We start from the raw sequence: 22715 nt of genomic DNA, 5'->3' as shown, positions 1-22715 counted from the left end.
TGATACCATCATGCGCACTCTGTTAATACTGCTCTGTGAAATTGTGTGGAAAAAAAAACAAAAAAAAAAAACAGCATGGAATCACATCGATGCAAGACCAAAGAAATACTTACGACACAGATGTTTTTAATTGCCTCTCATAAAAAGTCATGCAGCTTCTTATGACAGCAGGCGCGCTGCGCATCACGGTGTCGAAAATACAGCGCTGATTATCCGTTCACATTCGCTGAGCGGGGAATACAAAGTTGCAACAAAGAAATACACTGTGCCATCTAACATGCCCTCATTTCAACAGAAGACGGAAAGCAGCAAGCAAAAAGCCAGCCCATTAAATGTGTCAGGATGACAAAACTGTTGAGGCCACTTTAGGTTCCCGTTTATGCCAGAGGCAAACCTTGTTTTCTTCTGAGTGACTTCACTTGAGATAAAAGAAAACTACCAAAATGCACTTTAAATGAAGAGCAGAGTAAACTGAACCACCTGCACTAATTAGGTGAATAAAACCTACAAGCGGCTGCAGTTAAGTGGACCAAAGCTTTGAGGAGATCCTTTTATTGTATGAAAAGATCCATGATTATGAGCACTTTGTTCTCTCGTGTTCTGCAGGATTGGTCCTTACGATTAAGAGACCAGAGGGTTGACATGCTCCTAAAACTCTCCCAAACTTTCACAGGAGTCCAAAAACGCTGACACGGTTAACGGTAAAATGAAAACACTGCGTATGCCAGCGTGCATACTGCAGTTTCAGCTCTTAAAATCTGACGTTCAGCATCAATCTATTGTGCATCGTGTGTAGTGTTTACAGCATGGGAGACCTGAAGTAGTGCTTAAAAGTGTGTCGCTAAAAGGGTCACACACATAAGACACGGTGAAGATGTAGAGATATAGAAATTAATTGTATCTTTCTGCCAAAAAGAATAAACAGCTGGACTTGATGTGGCTGAAAAACAAGATTTTTAGACATCTAGATTAGATTAAATGACCATATTTTCATGTGTTGTAGGTTCGTAACCATAGAAATGTTGTGTGACCCATAAATTACCAAAACATGCAAAATTTAAAGCTCTCAATTCAGTGTTTCGACAAAAACTACTGATTGATAGGCAGAACCAGGATCAGAGCTGATTAAGCCTTATTGATAGACAGCGGCAACATGGATCAATCAGATATGGACGACTGATATTCAAGAATGGCTCTCTAAACATAGACGTAAACACAGAAATCCCAAATGAGAAAAGTACACACTGTAAAATGTAATAAAGCTATAAGTAAACACACTTTGGTAACCAGCCAGGGTTATGCAACCGCACGGCGTTGGAAGGCTTTGTTTCCATGAAAATAGAATATAATGCTGAGGATGTCGGTTGCTGCGGTGTGACTCTGTATCACATGTCTTTGTATGATCGGCAGCTACGCCTGTCTTCCCGTTTGCTGGCAGGCCGGGCATCATTCAGGGCAAGGCTGGCCGTCAAACGCAGGGAGGAGAAGCAGCAAAGAATTTGACTTATTATAGGGAAGTAAGACTCCTGCTATTTGCAGTCACTTTCCGACTTTCTGGGCTCGGCGCTCTTTTCCTTTTTTTTTTTTTTTCTTTTTTTCTTCTTTTGACTGCGTCCTGCGCTTAAAAAAAATCAATTTTCTCCAGTCTCTTTCCTTTAACCTCGCAAATATGAAATTCATCTTCTTCCACACATATGAAGGACTCTCTCTCTTTCGTCTCTTTGTTGTCTTTGTCTTTGTCTCTCTCTCTCTCTCTCTCTCTGACATCCTGTGCTGTGCTTCGTAGCCCAGAGGCAGCTAGTTTGACGTCACAAAGGAATGCATCACAAGAGGTTGTGTTGTCTGCTCTGTGTGTGTGTGTGTGTGTGTGTGTGTGTGTGTGTGTGTGAAAACTGAAGAGGAGAGGAGACTTTCATAATGTACTTGCACGACGATTTCACCCAGTTCTGTTGAAACCGCACACACAGGCGCGTACCATGGCAACGATGTGCGTGATTTGATCCGCTCTGTCTCAAAGACGGTGACAGGTACAAAGACAGAAAATTAATGGAGGCTCTTACTTCACCTTCTGAACAGCCACGCTTTATTCTAACTGCCAGACAACTTTTTAAATGGGCAAAAAACTGCACCACGGCATGTCAATCACAAACTTTCACATCGACTTCTGCCTCGAGACGAAGGCACAAACAATAAAATAGCAAAAGTAGCCAATGGCCAAAACAAAAACAACCTCTACAGTGAGGAAAAAAAGTGCCCGCTCATTTAACCTTTTTGCAGAAAATCAATTTCTGTCCGTTCTACGGCTGAGTCATTGTTTCTGTCAATTCCACAGGCCCTCAGGGAGGAGGTGGCGGTGTTGGAGGGGGGGTGCTGGTATTTACAGCAACAGGCCCTGATCCCTTGCTCCACTTCTTTTGTCCGCCTGCCGGTCACTGTCTGGTGAAAACAAGCCCTGGTCAGTCACCCCTATTTCCAGCCGGGCGCTCGCTTGCTGCACCGCGACCCCGCTTCCAGGAAGTGACGCCGGCATCGGCCAATTAGCCTCAGGTGGCGGGGCCCTTCCTTTAAAAAAAACAAACAACAACAACAAAAAAAAAAAAAAAATGCAGAAGCCGATTTTGTTTTTCCCGCTTGCTGCTCGTTGCGGACAATAAACCCAGCGCTATTTTAGGAAACTGAGGTTAAGAGGCGTCACGTGGCACCAGACGCTGACATAGACGGGCGGGAGGGAAGTGTAGGTGCTGTGGTTGAGCGAGCAGAGGTGACAGAGACGCAGAGACAGACAGAGAGAGAGAGAGAGAGAGAGAGGTGCTGAATGTCGATCGTTATCATATGATTGGGTGAGACGGGGCCAGCTAAAAGTGGCTGCCTGGGCCTAGAAAGCAGAATTACAGATAATGTCGCGCACACACACACACACAAAGCACTCATTCTACATGGGCAAACAGATGCACACACAGACACTTAACACAGGACACTCTCACATTCCATGTCCATTTCTTTTTTTTTGCAGCACACTCAGCTGCACACAAGGAGCAAAGCAGAAGAAAAGCATGCGCACACACACAGGAGGAGGACACGCCTGCATGCACACATGCCACATGAATACACACCACAGAGCCACAATGCATACACCAACAGAGGCGTGGGTTAATCCCAGGGGTGCTATGACAGCTGGACCATCCGAAAATCTCACCAGCCACCTAACACTGAAATGTGAACTGTTCAGATACACTAGATCATCGAGTGTGGCTTACTTTATATGTGCCAATTCTAAGGTATGTATTGTAGGCATACTTGGACCCAGTTCACAGCTTTGCCATGTTGTCCAGCCGCGGACATTCCTGTCTGACCTGCTGCAGCAACGAGGCTATTGTTGTCCTCTTTGCTCGAGCAAAATGGAGGAAAGCAGCGAAGCATTTTGGATTCGACAACACAAATGGAAAAATCATTAACATTGTTATCAATGTCATGTTTGAGTGTAAAATCAACAGCTGGATTCAGGACACGGCTGTCTTAGCTCAGCAAGACTGGAAGCAGCTGGAATCGCTCCGTCCAAAGTTCAGAATGAGCCGAGGAGGGGTGACACTGAGCGTGGCATTTCTGAGCACTTCCAATTTCAAGCATGGATATCAGATTTTACGTTCAGCGAAGATAACAAAGATGACAGCTACAGCTTTCCAGTTCAGAGGGCAGCTGACGCACGCCGTCGCGCTGCCATTAGAGCTAGTTAGAGGCAGAGCTTAGCCTCACAAGCGAGAAAAGCCCTGTGCTAGAAACATGTTCAAGCGAGGGTTTGTCTTTAAAAGAATAGCTTCATGACGAACATGCTGACATGCTTTCTGCGAGATAAGACGCGAACATCAGCGCCGGCCTCTTATCTGTGCTTTAAATACAGAGGTGAGTCAGGACACAGTTAGACTAGCGCACCATAAAGACCAGAAGCGGGGGGCGGAAAGCTCGGCTCTGTCCAAAGTTCAGAATTACAACTCCCTCTGAAAGTCACAAATTCATATGTTTCTCGATTGCTTAATCCATAAATCACTTGAAGTTGTGTGATCAACAGCCGGGTGCGGTGACCGTGCACAGCTTACAGAAGTCTTGTTGTCACAGTGAGGTTGCCAGATCTGAGACCAAAACCAAAATCTGTACTCAACAAGCCGCGCTATGGCCTGAGAGTCAGCACAGAGGGGCTGGGTGGATGGATAAACTGTTGTTTGTCTCCAGACAGACAGCATTCTATCTAACCTGTGATAGTAATAAGTTTAAGTACAAAGTCGTGCTGGGAAAGAGGTGAAATAGCCACAGGCCTATCTTACACCAGTTCATTCACCCACACACGCAGGGGCAGATTTATTATAAAGGCCAACAGGCACATAAATAAGAGGGCTCCGACAGTTTCATAACACATACATACATAATAAATACAAATAACCCACGCACATAAATGTCTCTGCAGTTCCGGGACAGAATTAGCCTACCTGTGCACACACTCGTGCATGCACATATGGGTGCACAAAAGTCATCTATGCACACACACACGCGCAACCAAGCATAGAAGCAAACATGCAAATTCACACAAGTAAGCGTTTTAGCAGTCTCAGCACACACACACACCACATTCTCCTTCACTTCCTGAGCTGAGGCAGCCCGAGTGCATCCACAGTTCAGCCCCGTCCAGCCTTCCTCCTCTCTCCACCGCCATCACACTGACGGCGGCCGCCACGTTAGTCAGCTGCTTACTGGACGGCATGTTGCAACACGCTGTGTCCAAATCGGCCACTGACCCACATAACGTGAAGTCTGCTGACATCTTCAAAGCTCGACCGAAAAGTTTGGAAGCTTTGAGTGGTGCAGTGAAGTCTGGAAAGGATAACCACGGGAAAAAACACACACCCTTAATGACCTTTACGCCGTATAGAGAGCTATAGAAACATGTATGACGTCAGGATAAGGGGATCAATGAAAAATTAAAGATTAAGGTTTGGACCTGATAAGCTTGGATTTGTATAAATTGTACAAGGCAACAACAAAAAGGAAACAAGATTTTTATCTGCATCCTCTGTTATCTCTCACCTGGCATCTTATTTTGAGGAGGTGTTTTAACAAAAGTGGCAACGAAAGAGCAAATCCGCCTCTCCTTCAAAGGACAACGGCGAGGATCATGACTAGATCAGTCTTGCCCAGACAGAACATCTCCCTGATAGAGAGGCGATACCAACAATGTCGCCACAAAAACACCGTGACAGATTGTCATGGCAACAGGACTCTGTTTGCCATTGTTTGTTGTTCGGAGACAAGAGTGTGTCAGTTGCAGAAATGACTCCTACCAGCAGCGGCCTAGTTACGAGGCCGGTGCTGGGACTGACTCAACAGTTAGCTTAGCTTGAATCCCAGAGTTGGAGATTTTTTGCATGGGAAGTCTCAGGGCTGATTTAACATGAGCTTACCTTATTAAGTATAACCATGTCCATCGTGGGCAAGCACAGACTATTTACATTCTTTGCGTGTCATTAAACTACAGCCTGAGGCCTATGTGGTTCCCGTAACAGCTGAGTAAAATGCATCCCAATGTGCAAAATCTGTTCAACCTTTTTGCTGAAAAAGAAGCTGTGAAATTTCAAGTGAATGGAAACAGTTTCAGGCAATGCGCTGTGACATCATTACCGATGTAGTGACCTTGTATTTCAAGGAAGCCATGGCAGACGAAGAACAGCATCTCAGACAGCGACAGGCAGTATAAAATCAGATGGCTGGAGGTGTCTGCACAGAGCTGACCGTTAGCGGCACCGTTGGCGATGAAACTGTGTGTTCATGTGCTCGAACATAAGCCGCAATCATTAACGTGACTGGCTAATTAGCTTACACGCTAGTACAAGCCTTACTTCCAAGGCCAAGGAGCACAACATTAACAAACTGGGCTTCATTGGTTGAGGGGTTGTTTTTAAAAAATGCCCATCCACTGCGCACATTTCCTCCATGTACAGCTATCAGAGCTTAGGCTAACGGCAGCAGCTCTGTCCTGCTCTTCATTGGATTTGGGTTTTACACTCCGGCAACCCCAGCTAATGTTACGTTAGCAGAACACATTGGTTAGCCACCATCATTTTCTCTGTTCACGTTGACAGTGAAGGTGTACAGTTAGAAGGTTAGAATATATATATACTAATACTTATAATACAAGGGCTAACTAGCCCCACACTGCAATACAAGAACGACATTTACAAGTTGGTGAGTATGTTGAGCTTTAGCACAAATGCATGTAAGACCCCTTCTACAAGACTCTTGTTTTTAAATAAGTCAGTTGAAACCATTAAAAAGTCAACAGGTTGCAGTATTGTCAACCAACTCACAGAGCTAGCGTTAGCGATTAACTAGCTAGCGACACGTGATCAAATCTTTTTGATTTTGCCTGCTGTCGTTTCAGCAGGCAAAATCGATATTCGCAAACTAGCAATAAGAGGCCGGCTTTCGTTTACCTGAAAATCAAGGACCCATTGTCTCAAAGATAAGAATTTCAAGCGGTTAATCTGCCGTCGTTATCATGGCAAAGTGCGTCTGTGCCGCGCGAGAGAGGAAAAGTTTGACAGTAACTACAGGGGGCTTCGCCAACGATCAATTCCACACACAGGGCCTGACACACCAAGAGCAAAAGATTAAGGGTCAACGTCCCGCTCAAGGGCGTTTTAGAGGACGTGCTGAACATGCGCTACATGCACTGATGGAGGGTGTAACCTTTCAGCTGAAGGACAGTCTTTCTCCAACCAGCCAGCCCTGTCACGATAACATGCCAGATGCTGAAGTCAGCTCCACAATGCCGCCTTCTGCCTCGTCACTCCGCACCTCACTTAATTATGTTTCTCTATAATTTGACGCTGGAGCAACATCTCCATCTCTCACTGCATTTCTCAAGTATGCTATCATTCCTCACCCCCTCCAATATGGGGTAGGGCCGGACTGATATATCAGTGTGTGACCGTATCAGGACAGATGTTGGCAACTAAAAATCTGATGTTTTGTGTCCACCTCAGAGACTAAAAATTCTGCCAAAAATTAGACCCAAACGCCAGATTCTATCCATGGAAATACTCAAATTTAAATGTGCTCAACATATATCAGTCCAAAGCAAAAACTATCCATATTGGCTTTACCCACATCGGTTGAACCTAGGCCTTCTATGCTCTCTCTACCTTCCTCCCTCTCCCCCCTCCCCGCCCTGCACCCGTAGGCGAAGGGAGAATTCCAGCAGGGTGGGGGCTTTCCCCAGGAAGAACGGGAGCTTTGTCCCCTGAGGGACGAGGCCATAGGCTGACAGACAGTCTGGCAACCTCTGACCAGGCACCCAGTGAGCGAGAGAGCGAGCGATAGGGCATAATCATAGTGCAGAAGATGAAACCAGCGCTCGCTCGGCTGAAGTTTCGTCTCAGCTCGCCGGCACGCAATGAGTTGTTCGCTGAGGGTAGGAGTTAGGCAACATCAGTGAGTTTACCAACCAGGCCACAACTTACTGATCGCTGTGAATAGAAGGTTCTGCAATCAGTCTGAGGTGGAATTTTTTTCTCATTTGATTTAAGCCAAGATTAGGCTGTGATTCATGTTCACATTCACCCTCTACACCACAGTGCTGTCATTAGTATCTGAAATCCCTTATGTCGGATTATTATTATGTGCATATTAGATCACTCACGCAATGGTGAATCATTTAATGTCACGTGATGTAATGTTGATCAGGTTTGTCCGGTCTCACCTTTTCAGGATGTCCTGCGTGACCTAATTTTATCACTTCAGTCAATAACAAATGTGTTGCTGTAACTGTTGAGTCCAAAACCCACAGATTCTGTTTACAGTTACATAAAAGAGAGAAATGCACCAAATCCTCTGACTGAAAAACTGGAACGGGCAACTTTTGGGGTGTTCTTTTTCTGGAAACGACTCAAACGATAAATTCATGATCAAAACAGTGAGTTACTTTTCTCTCGATTACCGAATCGATTGATCAACCCATTGTTCCAGCACTATGTGGGCCGTTCGGTCGCTGATGTTTCCCTGCACACATCAACAACCACGACATGAGAAACCGTGGCACACAAGCTAATCAAAAGGAGAGTGAAACACGCCTTCCAACACACACACACACACACAGGAATGTTTCTGGGAATCCACATTAACGCTGTCAGAAGGGGGTTATAAATGATTCCCTGTGCAAAGTATCTGGTGCCAGGTAAGAGGTTGTGAGGTCCTGAAAACAGTAACCTATTAACGAGCCTCCAGTGCTTACCTGTTGATATTTAACCTTCATTAGTACCATTTCCTTACAAACTCAGACAGGGGGGTCATTACTGGGTTGACCACAGAGGCTTGGAGGTCAAGGTAGTATACGTTAGAGGTGGGGGGAAGCACTGATGTGCTGAGGACATACAAATGACGGATCCAACACACCAGGGTACAAAGGAAAATGTGCTGCATGGATTCTGCAGGCCATGTGAAAAAATGAATCACTGCGAAGCCCCCTTTGGGCCACATGCAATGAGTTCATAAGCATAATAAGGAGCCTGCGTTGTGCGCTTGTGTTTGATCTGAGGAGATCTCACTACAGAAAACTCCTCTATGTTCGTGGGCTCAGGAACTAAATTTAGACCCTGATTAATAAGGTCACAATGTAGGTTAAGTTTGTGAGTCACTAAAAAGGTTCCTGGGTGCTTGGAAATGCTCCTGCCGTGGAAAAGGGCTTTAATATTACTTGACATTTGTCTGTGATCAGTAGTGACCTTACATGAACATTAGTGTGCTTCTTGCCATTTGTTATCGTATTCTTTTTAGACACTTCAAATGTCAGTGGTGAGCAGAGCGGAGCTCAGTAATCCAAACACTGAGCTCCGCTTTGAAGGCAGAAATGAAATCATGATTTTAATTAAAATCACACCGGAGTCAAAAGTAACATTGACGAGAGCGGCTGTGAAAAACACAGAGGTAGACATGGCGGCGATCAACGATCTATCATTTTTTAACTTAAAATAAATTGGAACATGTGTCAGCTGAGTACTTTCCTTTGGCTAACTACAGTATGTGGGCATACAAATTATTATTGAGCCTACTGAGCACAGATAGTATAATAGCTGCCTCAAACAGCAGAGATGTAATAATAACACATGTCAAAGATGCCGACACACATGCAACATACAGCAGGTGCAAACACACATACACACATCTTGTCTTATATGATAGTATGATTTCAGGTGAAGGCTTTTTACCTTGTCTGCTTTCTGGAAAACAAAGCAAAACAAGTGTTGGCTCATCTGATTCACCTTCTAGTGGAAATAAGTCCCATTATTGTGCCATGACTGAAATATATAGTTTATACAGTACAGTCCAACAATAAGTAAAAGAGAAGGAAAAAAGAAGCATAAAAGAAGTTAAAGAAGCGAGAATACAAAGTACATTACTTCCCCATGTCCCTAACTTAAACGCCTCGATCACCCAAAAACTCAGAACTGAAACGGCCACCAACTCAGCCACAACACAGTCAACAATCTTTACTACACTGCTTAAAAAGAACCTTAACATCCAACTGTCCCAATCCTTATCACCATTTCCGCTTCCACAAACACACGAGGAGGTTGTCGCTCATTTGCACGGGAGCCGTCTTGTGATCCGTGCGGCGAGAAAGAGGCCGAGCTGAGAACGGGGTTTACGAGGTCTCAGGCTGGAGAAGGGAAACAACAGATTTAACTCCGGCTGAGCTCTGGAAACCTCTCTACTTCCTGTGCGCTCTGACCCTCCAGTGTCTGCTTTTTTTTCCTTCTTCTCCTCTTTCCCTGCAGTTGTTCTTCAGCGCCCTCGCTCATAAAGCTCTGACTGTAGACACACACGCATAATATGCTGCTCTGATGATTAACCGTGGGTGTGCAGCCATTGTGTGGGCACATCTCATTTGGCACCTAAAGTAAATGGTGCATACTGTCTGTGAAGACAAAGCATACATGTAAAGCCAAATTCACATTATTAAAAACCAGATGTCAGCATACAGATAGAATTTGATTAAATATTGATCATTACGCTGGCTGGAAATCTCAACCAGAATTTAATAGTGCAATAACAGGATTGTTTGGATAATTTTCAGGATTATTTCTAACGTGATTACCATGAGCTTTAATTGAGATCTGGCTTTTCTGCTCTGGAACGAAGAGAAATCTGCACGCAAAACATTTGAAAAAGTTGAATAGAAAAGCTGAAAGAAGCTGAAGTGGCAGCCAAAATACAATTAGTGGGGAAAAAAAACAATGCAATGCACAATTGCACAATAGAAAAATTAGTGAACAGAGTTGTAATAGCAGCTGACATGGGAGGTGAAATTGCACGCATTTTGAGAAGCTGAACAAATGGAAGAAGTTGAAGCGGCAGTTGAAGTGTAACTGCAGAAAGGAATTGAAGACTCTGTCGAGCTTCAAGCAGTAAAAGGAGCTGAAATGTCAGTTGAACTCTAAGTGAGGAATAGCTAGAAGGGTCGGTTAAAGTGGACGTCCTGAAATAAATTATTGCCAGCTCAGGAGTATAAAATAAAAGAAGGTGTCCGTTGAAGCATTGACTGAAGTGCAAGCACTGAAAGCAGTCCAAAAAAGTGTGGAGAAGAAAATGAATGAAAAACACTTCATTTTCTGCAGGTAATGTTCACTCTAATGAGGAGCACTAAAGAAATACTTCAACATTTGGGAAATCCACTTATTTGCTTTCTTTCTGAGAATGAGTTAAAAAAATCAACATCAAGCTCACGTCTCTGTGAAAGTGCAGCTGGATTACGTTTCTCAAACCAAATATAATGTGTTAATTAGTGAGATTTATAGGCCTTTTTACTAGAGGCGGGCTAGCTGTCTCCCTCTGGTTCCTGTCTTTATGCTAAGCTAAGCTAGTAACCTCTTTCCAGTTCTGAACTTTACGTGCAGACGTTAGACAGCAATCATTTGTCTTTAAACATTTCAACGTGGCATAAATCTGAACCTCATCTTCAGTCCTTGAAGAGGGTCGAAATTTAAGATAATATCAAGACAAACAAAATCAGCTCCTGGAAGCTTTGATCTAAAAACACTCTTATCAGTGCTAGCCTTGAAAAACCTGCAGCTGAATTATGTACACGCTCACATGTTTGAATGTGTTACAACTCCAAATCTACCCCGCTCTTCAATGCAAGCTGAGCTGAGGATCTCCGGATTCTTCCTGCCTGCCTTTTCCAAAATAAAGAATAAAGGCAGCAGGACAGCGATGCAGCCAGGCAGCTGGCTGAGCTGCACACCGAGTCCAACTCCCCTCTGCCTTCTCACCCACTGACACTCACTCTGAGCCAGCAGCAATGCAGCTGAGCTCTACCCCGAGCGACCCCCTTCCACTCCCTGCACGGACACCCCAGGCACCCCCTTCAGTATGCCAGTCAGCCAGCCATGTTTATGGATGGGCAACCTCATGACGATGCACTTTCTGCTACGCTGAACATTCGATGTTACACCTCCTGCTGAACAAAAACACTTTGCCAATGCATGAATTTGCTCTTCGTGGTGACGTGGATCAAAAGTTGGGAGCTAGTTGAGTAATTCAGTGAAGTTGGAAGGCAGACACCGGGTAATTCATTTCAGGGTCTAGGACAAAAATCCCATTGGTGCATATTGTATTGTTTAATGCATTCACTGCATGTCGCTGAAAGATCTCACAACAGCCTCAGCGATAATGAACAAGTTCCTCAATTTTTCAGATTCTGTTTCCTTCTTTGGAGTCAAAGCTCACTGCTTTTTCACTGGATTTCCCAGAGATCACTTCAGTAAATCAAACAACAAAGCCGAGCCATCTCGTCTCTCGCGTTTTCCCTCGTCAAACTACTGCTTTTCAGCCAAGTCAACATCCGAGGCCAGACGTGATGCAAGACGGTGAAGAAATCATAGAAGCTTTCTCTACGCAGACGCTGCACGAACACGTATGCTGTGAAAACAGCCCTTTCATCATGCATGCTCTACATCATGTGTGTCTCAGCTGAGTGGAGCGTGATGAAGCAGTGAGGCGGAGGAGGATAACATCAGAGAGGGAATCTGTGTTATATTTTAATGGAAGTGGCTTGTCATGAATATTTAACGCGCTGACATGTCCACTCACAAGACTTGGTCCCATTTTTACCATGTGACCAAAGTTCCATACTTTGGGCAAGTCATAACAACTAGGGCATCTCCACGACAGCTGAGCAAAGTCCATCTGCTGATGAAGCAGGGCTGTGCGACATGATGACATGTATTTCTTTACGGCGCTGTCCGACATCTGGACGACGCTGTGCATTCTTCTGCACGACACGAACGTGACACAAACAAACACGGACGAGGACGGGGAACGTGACAGAGAGCTGGGATAATTCCGAACAGGAGGAGGACTCCAGCCAACCGGCCGAGTCAAAACGAGGAGCTCATACCTAAGAGGGGCTATTTCTGTCGCACGGACGTGGTTTGGGTATAAAAAGTTCGACAGAGACCAGAAAACCGTACTTTGCACTACCAGCCTCTTTTACCAGCTACACAAGAATCATGTCAAACAGGATGGAGAGAGTTGACGGGTGACAGCCTTTGACTTTTTTGAAATTCTTCAATTAATGTCTTATACTTTTTATACTGTTACATTAATTGAAATTTTGTAGAACAACCAAACAACAATATAACATTATGGGAATAAGAATACACAAAACAAAACTCTAATCTTGTTGTGTGTCATGAACAAAGTCTTCAGTCTTAATGTAAACAGGTGCATGATGACATGAAAGCTGATATGGCGGTGCCCGACCAAGGATAGACTCTCTTTCTAAACAAGGGATGTACTGACATGCATTTATGGATAATGGTGGTAGTTAGCATGTTCCATAAGCGCTGACTGGGATGTATGCCAGGAGTCTGACACACACCCTGCACATGTACAGTATAACATACACTGTATGTTTCTGCATTTACTCTTTGGCTGATATCTACATAGGTGGTCTGCTGAAGCCTGAACAAGCAACAGGCTTTTCTTAGGGCCTCAATTTCCCTGCTACAGTTTGTCTTGGCAGTGACTGCTACAAATCATTAGGAGGCTATCGACGCTTTGATCAACAGGTCTGTCCTGGTTTCAAACAGCAATTACAAAACCTTTTATGAACGGACTATCGATCAAGTCACTATCAGCAAGAATCACAAAATGGACCTTTAAATGCAACATTTTTATCATGAAATCTGATTTTATGACACCGACAATATGTGACTCGAGCCTGACGCTGTAACTCAACAAGAGTAAAAATATCTCGCTTTTCCATAAAAAAACAGCACCGTGTTCGTGCTGTTTCGAGCGCGACAGCTCAGCCTCCCTGCACACACGCTGCTGAAGTGAAGTACATGTAGCAGCCAATAAAAGATCTGACTGGCAAACTGACAGAGAATGTCAAGCCTCGCTGACATTCTTCATCGCTAAATTTCCATCTGTAGATAGCGGCGTTCTTTCTCTCTAATGGCCAGCTTAACTGAGTTATTGGCTCACTTATCGCCCAAACTACACGTTAAATGATAATGCGGCTGCCTTAACAAAATACAGGTGCACGTTCAGACTTTATCAGGCTTAAAATGCCCCCATTCCATTCGCTAAATAGCTCTGCACAATCACAAAATAGCTCATAATTCCCCATGCTGAGTGGGGGAATGGCGGTGTGTGTGTGTGTGTGTGTGTGGAAGTGCAGCGGTAACAGGAGCGCAGTTCACCAGACACATGCAAACATCACACACCCAGCCGCCAGGACACTCAGACACACACACAGGGGATGTTTTGAGTGCTCTGCAGTGTGGGGCACTGGGGGCCCTGAATGAAAACATGCTGGTAGAGGGATGTATCAGATGCTTGTCCACTCATGGAAAAAAAAAAAGAAAAAAAAAAAGGACATGTTGATCCAAGATCTAACTGTGGCTTCTTCCTGAAAAAAGGCCTGTGAGTTCCAGCCCAGCAAGTGCTTAGCTTGGCGCTTTCCCCACCAGATCTAACTAAAGCCTCTGCAGAGTTTTATGGCGTGTGGTGATGCCTATAGCTGTTTTTGGGTCTATGAAGGCTTTGTGCAGATACAGTGCAAGGACGACAGTTGGAGCGGATGAGCTTCTGGAGCTGTTACTGATAGCGTTTTCACTGTAGCCGCAGCAGGAAAATGGGTTGTTTTAATTACAGAAAACTTCAAGCAGCACCAATCAATATTTTATATATGCATTGGATGAAATGGTAGTGATGAAACACACCGAGAATTATCAGGGAAGCCCGGCTCTGCTGAGCAGCTCATTGTTTTGGTGTTAGGGCCTGCAACTTTAATGTCCGGATTCACTCTCATCAGCCTCATTTCAAGTGCAGCGGGCTGCTGTTATCCGTGAACACGTTTGCATGAACCCACTGTACACTACCTTAGCAACTAGCTCAACACAGTGGAGGAATTATCAGCCGAAGAGCCAGATTTCATCTTCTAAGTTGTTGGTGGAGACCAAAACAGAGCTAACAGAGAGGAAATACTGGCCTTCCATTTGCCAGGTAACTAGACAAATACCTCTAAATGAATGCTCCATATTTGCTGCATATGTAAATAAGAAACTGTTTGCTAATGCATTAAACATATGTCAGTGTTGTATTTACGTGTTTTTCCACTGTCCCCCTAGTGTTTAATAAATTGATGCTGTATGGCAGAAATGCTCCTTTAGTCTTTAAGCCTCTGGGTGGGCGGGATGTCTGCTTCTGATTAACAGATAGGGAAACAGACACACATGGCAAACAAACTCATGCTGGCAACTGTAGCTTATTAGTCAAAGACAGGCAGCATTACACTGCATCAGCACTACACTGAACAATCCTGACATTTGCCGACTGTCAGATGTTGAACGTGCTACAGCTGAGGAGATAATTAGCGATCAAACCTGCAAACCGAGGTCAGCGGCTCAGTTTCCGTCGATGCTTGTTCGGTAGCTTGTTCAGCACAGGTGTACTGCAAGACACGTGCCTTTGTTTTGGAGATAAGAAGCAGGTATTAGCTACGGAGCTAATGTGGCTCACGGTTCAAAGTTGAACCACTGACACTGGCTGTGAGTCTGTGTTAGCCGATGAAGATGAAAATGAAATGACTGGATAAAAGCAGCAGCGCTCTGCCAGCTGAATGCTCACATATCCTGAAACGAAACACTACGAAATACAAATGTTTCCTTTGAAATGAGACCGTTTTTCCTCCAGACATATAGCACACAGGCCCTACAATTTACAGAGCGGATCTGTGCTCTGCAGCAGGGAAAAAAAACATGCAATTTGTTTTTTTAGCCGGGCCTTTTAAGGATTCAGTGTTTGCCGCCGAACTGTACAGCTTACAGAGCGGTAAAGCCCTGGAACCTTATTTAGATAACAGTGAGATACGAAAAGCACGAGGCTGCTAAAAACAGAAAATGACTGAGTGCATAAGGTGTGAAAAATCCCCAGACTCTCATCCCCCAGATATATAGACACAACAGTGAGAGAAAGAGGCTCATCCACTCTCTGTTTCGTATTTACTTGGGGTGGAATGCCAGTTATGGCCTCTGGCTTCAACCCAAGCGCCCCACCATGCGCTTTCTTCAGTGATCCTGTTTAGTCAGCATCTTCCAAACAGGCCAAAGCGCTCCTCTGGTCATTAGCTATAAGTGAAACTTTCAGCCCTTGTTTATAATGACTATTCACCTTAATCCATCACTGTAACGGCCGGCCCTAATGATCCTCTTTTTAATGTATATTTAATGCGGTAATGTGCTGGTGGTCACTTTCTTCACCTTGAGTTTGATTAGTTGTTAAAAGATGCTATGAGTGATCTTTTGGCACCACGAAAGAAATTTCTTTTTGCTTCAGCTTCCCCCTGACCTCCCCTCTTACAGTATTACTTCAAGGCTTTCTACAGCTCTGGTAATGACGGTCCTCTCGAGGCTACGGTTGGAAATAGGTCCCTCCAGCTCCTCTCACAGATTTGTCCCTGCATGATTGCAGAGTGCCGATGCAAAATGGCAGCTCCAGAAAGAAGAACTTGCACCATTATTCTGAGGAACTGACACCACAATCCGAGGTTCACTGTTGCTTTTGTACATTTTGTACGGTCAGCCCTAATTGCCCCGTCATCTGAATTTTTAAGGCATTTCACGGTGCATTTATGGTTCGAATTACCCTCATATGGAGATGCTCTTGCACCTGCGCTGTGTTAAACCTGTCAGCACTTCACTCAGAGAGCGGCGCATTATTGTCAGAGCGTCGCTTGAAATGAAACCCCCCCCAACCCTCTCTCTCACTTCCACCTCCACAACAGGATATTGCTCAGTGGCACAACAGTGCTATAGCTGCATGGAGACATGTAGGGGCAGGTCAGGGACAAAGATGCAGGGGGAGTTAAAAAAGCAGGAGGAGACAGGAGAGCGATATGATCTCTCTGAGCACAGAGAGAGGGATTGTGTTGGCTTTGGCCTGCCTCATATACAAACACTACATTAACATAACTCCACTTTCTTTTACGCCACAGGAGACAGTCCTCTCCACAGTCCTGTGGAGAGGTCTTACCGGGAAAGAACCTGATAAGCGAAGGGTGGAAGAGAGGGTGAGCAGATGCTGAAGGGAGTGGGAAGATGTGCTGAAGAGTTGCGTCTAAAAAGATGGATATGCAGAATGGAGTCTGGTAGAAATGCATCCTTGGGATGTGTTTTAAACAAACCGAGAATCAAGGGAGTCAACCTTCAAGCGCTCCTAACCGTGGTCATATTCTCAGAACCTACAGTACTGACTGTTTTGCGGTGTCAGTCGTTTCCAGTTAAACAAGGAGCAGCCATGATCTCTTTCTATTTTGGTGCGCTACAGCGATCAGCATCTGCAGTAACAGACAGGGTGAGCCGAGGGAGGTTGAAAATCTTTTGGACCGCAACAGATACAGCCGCAGAGCTGACGGGGATTATATGCTGCATCACAAGAATGATAATAACAGAGAGGGAGGCTGCTGTAAAATTCAGGTGGCTCAGTGTTTAGGTTAGCTAAAAGCACTGTTCGAGCTGAGAAAGGCACTTGTTCTGCTTCAAAAGGGAGGACAGAAAGCTTTATCAGCAATATATCTCCCAGCAGTGTGGCTTTAATGACAAGGTTCAATGCATACGTGTCCGCCGCGAGGGCCCAAAACACTGACGCCAAACTTTCCCGCTGCCCCCAGACGGCATCAAAGTCCAAAGTGTGAGTTGTGACGGTGCAGAGACGGAAAACTTCCTCTTGAATACCTGAACTTTGCAAGCAAAGCGTGGTATTTGGCCCATCAGCGCCACATATTTGCAGGCCTTTCAGCCGCTGTAGCCTTGGTCTGCCTTTCAGACTGTCACGACTAGGCTGCCACCCAAAATAATCTTCAACTATAACTCTAAGGTTGATATATCGCCCGAAGACAATGACTTGGACTGCACCAACTACAGCACAGAATCAAAAATAGAGAATAGTAATTCAATTTATCAGACTAATGTGATACTGAGTTACTACTTCTAGAGGCTCACAAGCATTACAGAATGTGGGGAGAGTAAAAAGGTTGCCCTTGTTCAAAATATGGCCCTGAAAACAGTAGGAGAAGCCTTTAGCAGCTTTATATACAGTGGTACACCATGTTCCATCACTGCCATGGAGCATGTTGCCACACAGACAGCCCAGTAAATATGTCAGTGACCTTTATTTCCCTCACTATAACGCTGACAAACTGGGGCTGGACTGGATTTCATTGATGAATCACTTGCACTGCCGGCTTGAAGGACTTACTGTTATTGGACTTGAGATCCCGATGGATGACGGGGACGATGGCCTCGCTGTGCAGGTACAACATCCCCCTGGCTATCTGCACGGCCCAGTTGACCAAGACGTGTGGCGGAATGCGACGCCCCGCCAGCGCCCGGCTCAGCGGCCCGCCCGAGGCGTACTCCATGATGAGGCACAGGTTGGGTTCCTGCAGGCAGACGCCTTTCAGGGCGATGATGTTCGGGTGAGTGAGCATGGCGAACAAACGCGCCTCCTGCCTGACGTTCTGCGCCGTCACGCTGATGTCCTCGTCCGGGTCTTGTCGGGCAGCCTTCACGGCCACCAGCCCGCCTCTCCATGTACCGCGATACACCTTCCCAAAGCCCCCGACCCCGATGACCTCCTCCAGGCTCAGCTCCCGGAAATCCACCGCGTCGGGTTCGAACTCGCCCACCACAGCCGGGCCGAGCTCGGCCACCACGCCGCTAGCCGGAAGCTTCCCGTATCCATTTGGCTTGAAGGAGCCATAGTTGGATGGGAAGATGCCCACCTTGTTGTTGACCTTACCCGCCCACCAGCCCTCATCCCCTGATATCTCAGAGTCCAGAGACAGGACTTCCACCAGGTCACCTTTACGCAAGGTGAGCTCATCTTTACAGGAGGCCTCATAGTCGAATAAGGCCGTCCACACAGGGTTGGTGAAGTTCCCTTTTTGTGATTGATCCAAATTTTTCCAGTTCGACAGCGGGCCACGGCTGAATATGTTCTTCAGCGGCTCCATGGAGCCTCAAGCAGATGTTTTGACTGGATCTGATTTTGCACCCCAAGGGTTTGAAAATAAAGTACAAAGGAGTACTTTATTGCGCCTCGCTCCCTTTCCTGTCTTTCTTGTTGGTTCATCAGGGACCAGTGAAATGTGTTCAAAAGCTTGACCAACAAGTGAGCTTCGGGAGAGGATTCACAGATGACTGAGAGGCAAGCGTCTTTCATCCGTCTCTGCATTAAACGCAAAGCCGTCTATTTGACAAATCTGGAGGAGTCGAGAGATCGCTTTCGTTTGATTAAGCGTTTCAACGCACAGAAAGGCAGCGAAGTCCCCACTGAATCTCTCTCTGTTCAAGTGATGTGGTTTCCCAAAACATGGTGTGATCACAATCATTTCACCAGCCTGTATTTAAGAGGCTGTGGGATCACCTCGTTCTGGGTAAATCAGCTCCTCTCTTCTGATCCAGACTTGCCACCTGTTGAATTCTGATTTTGGAAGCTAAAAGTGTGAGGACCAACGCAAAAAAAACATCCAAAGCGTGCTGTAAAATACTTCCAAGTGTTTTGACAACACATCAACTCCAAACGAAGGCTCCCACCACATTTAGCTGTCCATTTTGAGTTTTTATGTATTTTTAGCCATTAAGTGCAGTGGCCACCGCAAGCAGGAAGCGCTGAGAAGCGGAGAAGAATAGCAGGAAAGGAGCATTCAGTCCAGCCAACCAGTGTTTTACGACAAGTTTCAGGGCTGACCAGTTCGCATTATTAAGCCCAAATCTCCAATAACCGCGTCTGGCCGCAACTTTGTGGCGCTCCCGCAGGAAATCCCGCATCCCTTTGCGCCAGATTTTCCATACTTACGGTCTTATCAGAAGCACGCAACGAGCTGGGTTTTATCACAGCTTATAAAGTTAGGAACCGCCGACTTGGTAACAGGAAGAGCTCTCCAAACCTGCTCGGCTTTCCTTTCCAGAGAGAAACACGCAGTGAAAACAATCCCGTTACTTCCTAATTGGAGCTGTGCGCGTGGCCTGGTCCAGCTCGGCGGCCTCGGTGTTACAGTCGGTATCCAAACAGCGCAGTAACTCCATCAGAAGTCGCGGTCTTATTTCTCTTCCTCGGACGGGGTTGACTCGTCAGGACCTCGAACCACTTCTACGTCTGTGCTTACAGTCAGTAGGGAGGGTGGGGTTTCAAAAACTTTTTCTCTCCCAACAGGAAAAGAGTCAGATGACAGGCGACCGTCAAGTCAGACGCGATGCGTAATTTTATATCCGGTTTTAACTGTCAAAATAAAAACTCGGTCAGTGGAACGTTTAAATACTGTTTTCTAAAGTTAAAGTCAGTAAAAGTCTAAGTGAGCAGAACAGTAGCTCATAAAAAATACTCAAGATTACAACTTTTTCGCATTAAGAATAACCAGTGAATCAAAAGTATTATGATTATGGTGAAATCCTTGTATCCTGATGAATATATAATATAGAATAGAACTCCAATGACATAAAGCACTATCATGTACTGTCTAGACATGATTATAGAAACAACAAATGATTACAGAAGGATCACTTATTTAGTGATTAGTGATCACCAATGTACTTGTATCCCTTTAACGTGCTGTGTGTGGAGTTGCAATTATTCATTTGTGTGCAACCCGTCTATTATGCACTTATAAGACTTTTATTTTGAATTTCCAATTTTCCTGTATTTTCATGGCTATTTTCCGGCTAACTTCACACTGCTGCTGTGCCAGCGCGCTGGAGCTGCGTCAAGTTCGCGGAAAATACTTAAGAAATTAACAATGATGGGGAAGTATTTGCCTTCAAATTAAAAGACATCTCGATTACAGTACAGGCTTTTTTTAATGTTGAAATTACCAGGATAGCCATGTTACCACACGATTGCTATTCTATGGTGTTATTGTGATACTTTGGGAGGAAAAGCAGCGCATCACTTTTTTTTATCTGCTACAGATTTACTCCACACGGCAGTTTATGCCGGCTTTTATTTTGAAATGCACCCTAGAAGTCCTATTTGTTCATTATAGCTCACTTGACGCTGTGGTAACAGGTGGTAAATGAGCCCAAGAAAGAAAAAGTGCTGGAAAAACATTTACCAAAAGCTAATCCTGTGAAACACGACAACACAGTCATTGTTGAAGTTATATAAATAGAACTGTAAAATCACCATTCAGTGAGAAGATGCTGTAAATTGTGTCCAGCGTCCTTTTTCAGAGGTCTTACTGTCATCAGTGTGTCATTGATGTTTGTTTCAGTAGTGTTTTTTTTTTTTAACACACTCTGCATATATTATTTCTGTTTAAGTATTTATATTTTATGTGGTTATTTTAAGGACATGCCTGCTCTACTGCTATTTAAACCCTGATTGTTTCTTTTTTTCCCTCACAGTAAAGTGTCGCTCTGTTAAATCAGTCGATAGTACGCTTTAGTGACATTCAGAAGTTCATTAAAATTGTCCCCATAGTCAAAGAAATGAGGATAAAATGCTGCTGTTGGGTTTCTGTGTTGAAGATTTTCTTTTGTCTGGTGCTACTTTGAACAGAAAAAAGGAGCTTCAAGCTTTTCTTCAAGCAACGTTTTAAAAAGCCTTCAGCATATGGCTGGTTTAATGTTCTTAGAGCTGTTTGATGGGCTACTTAGCCGACTGAGGGGGAAGAGCTGAAAATTCACTGTAATAGAGTCACATTCACCTCTGTACACTTCTACTGAAGGCTTTAAGTCAAACGTAGCTCATTTAAAAGTTTCGTTCCAGGGAGAATTCGCTCACTCTCGGTATCATCTTGCCATTGTAAAAGCACTCGAGTTCAGCAGAGCAGTTCTCATAATGAAAAAAAAAATGTACAAATTATGGCTTCAATGATGTAAAGCCAGACTCGCCTCAAAACTGCATGGAATATTCAATTGACTGGTTTGCTGCTGGCCACTTTCTGTTGCAATATTTATGAAAAGCCTACACATTTGTCCTCCTCTCGTATGATTTCCTGTAACCAATACTGCAGCATATGGGAGCACATTTCCAGCAGGAAAAGAAAACAACGGATGAAACTTATGCATGAAACAGGAGAAACCTCACAGTGCTGAAAGTAAGTCAAAACCATGAGGTGCTAAGTCCAAACTGACTATCTCATAATTTGCATGGATTTTTTTTTTTCTTTTCTGGTGGAAATGGGCCTCCATGCATCAAAGAGCCACTCAGTGTCCTCAGTGGAGCTCTGCAGCACAGGCGGTGATACGCACAGTCCTTGTTAGTGAGCACGGGTGGAAGTAATTAATTCCATTCACTCTTGTTAAATGCTAAAATGCTCCTGATCCTCCAGTGGCGAGTTCTGCGTTCACCGAGGATCTCTCACCTTCAGTGATGTGTGTGGGAGCACTTTCTGCTGCAATAATCCCTGGCACAGGTGTGACTGCAGAGCACGATTCAGCTCAAACTGTTTGGAAACTTTGAGGAGTGCACTGGGACAGAGGCAGAGTGGCTATACTGGGACTAGAGAGGTTTAGTGGACTGGTTACAGTGGGAGGGTCGCAGTGTTCAGGAAACCTTCGGTGCAAGCCATTGGAAATAATGGCTGTCAGGTCGCAGTGGTGCCCTTGTCGTGTTGTGTCTGAAAGGGCCTTAAGTACAGCCAGAGCTGCTAGCAGGACTGTAGACTCTGCACCTGATTTCTTTTTCCTGCTGCTTTACAATGATGAGGAGTGTATCTTAGCAACTTAACAGTTTAAACAGAACAATGATCTTTCCCCTGTGCTCGTTGCAACAGACCGGTTGTTAATTTTAATGTACAGTGCACTGAATCTTCCTCTGTGTAGAAGATAAAATTAAACTGTACATAAAGTTGCTCATGCTTTACTTTATAGTGTTCATTAGTATACAGAATACTGTTTATCCCACAAATCACCTACCACAGTGAGGGAGGATATAGTGCTCAAAAAGCATTTTAAACAGCCTGAAGTGCAGATCGGAGAGTATATTAATGAGTTGGTTCCCAGTGTGCCCTCTGATCAAGGCCACAGCACGGCTAAAACACACTTTGCATTTTAACGGGCGTATAAAAGGCTTTTATTCTTGAAAAAAAAGGTCAGGGAATTTCTTTTTTGCCACATTTGCCCATGTTTCCAAAAGTGCAGAGCTCTTAAAAAGTGAGCGGC

General features: G+C 44.8%; 1 protein-coding gene across 1 annotated transcript in view; it reads right to left on the bottom strand.

The window, feature by feature from the left end:
* The window catches only part of LOC121626287 (mitogen-activated protein kinase kinase kinase 11), a 44487-nt gene extending 24793 nt beyond the window's left edge, over positions 1-19694 (bottom strand). The window contains exon 1 of the mRNA XM_041964710.1: positions 17809-19694. Within this exon, the coding sequence (XP_041820644.1) occupies positions 17809-18565 (757 nt within the window). The 5' untranslated portion in view covers positions 18566-19694. The remainder of the gene's footprint in view (positions 1-17808) is intronic.
* Between the last annotated feature and the right edge of the window lie 3021 nt (positions 19695-22715).

The sequence above is a fragment of the Chelmon rostratus genome, chromosome 23 (assembly GCF_017976325.1).
Source record: "Chelmon rostratus isolate fCheRos1 chromosome 23, fCheRos1.pri, whole genome shotgun sequence".
Taxonomy (NCBI): Eukaryota; Metazoa; Chordata; class Actinopteri; order Chaetodontiformes; family Chaetodontidae; genus Chelmon; species Chelmon rostratus.
Note: the sequence above shows the minus strand (reverse complement) of the source record. Positions and strands in the feature narration are given on the sequence as shown.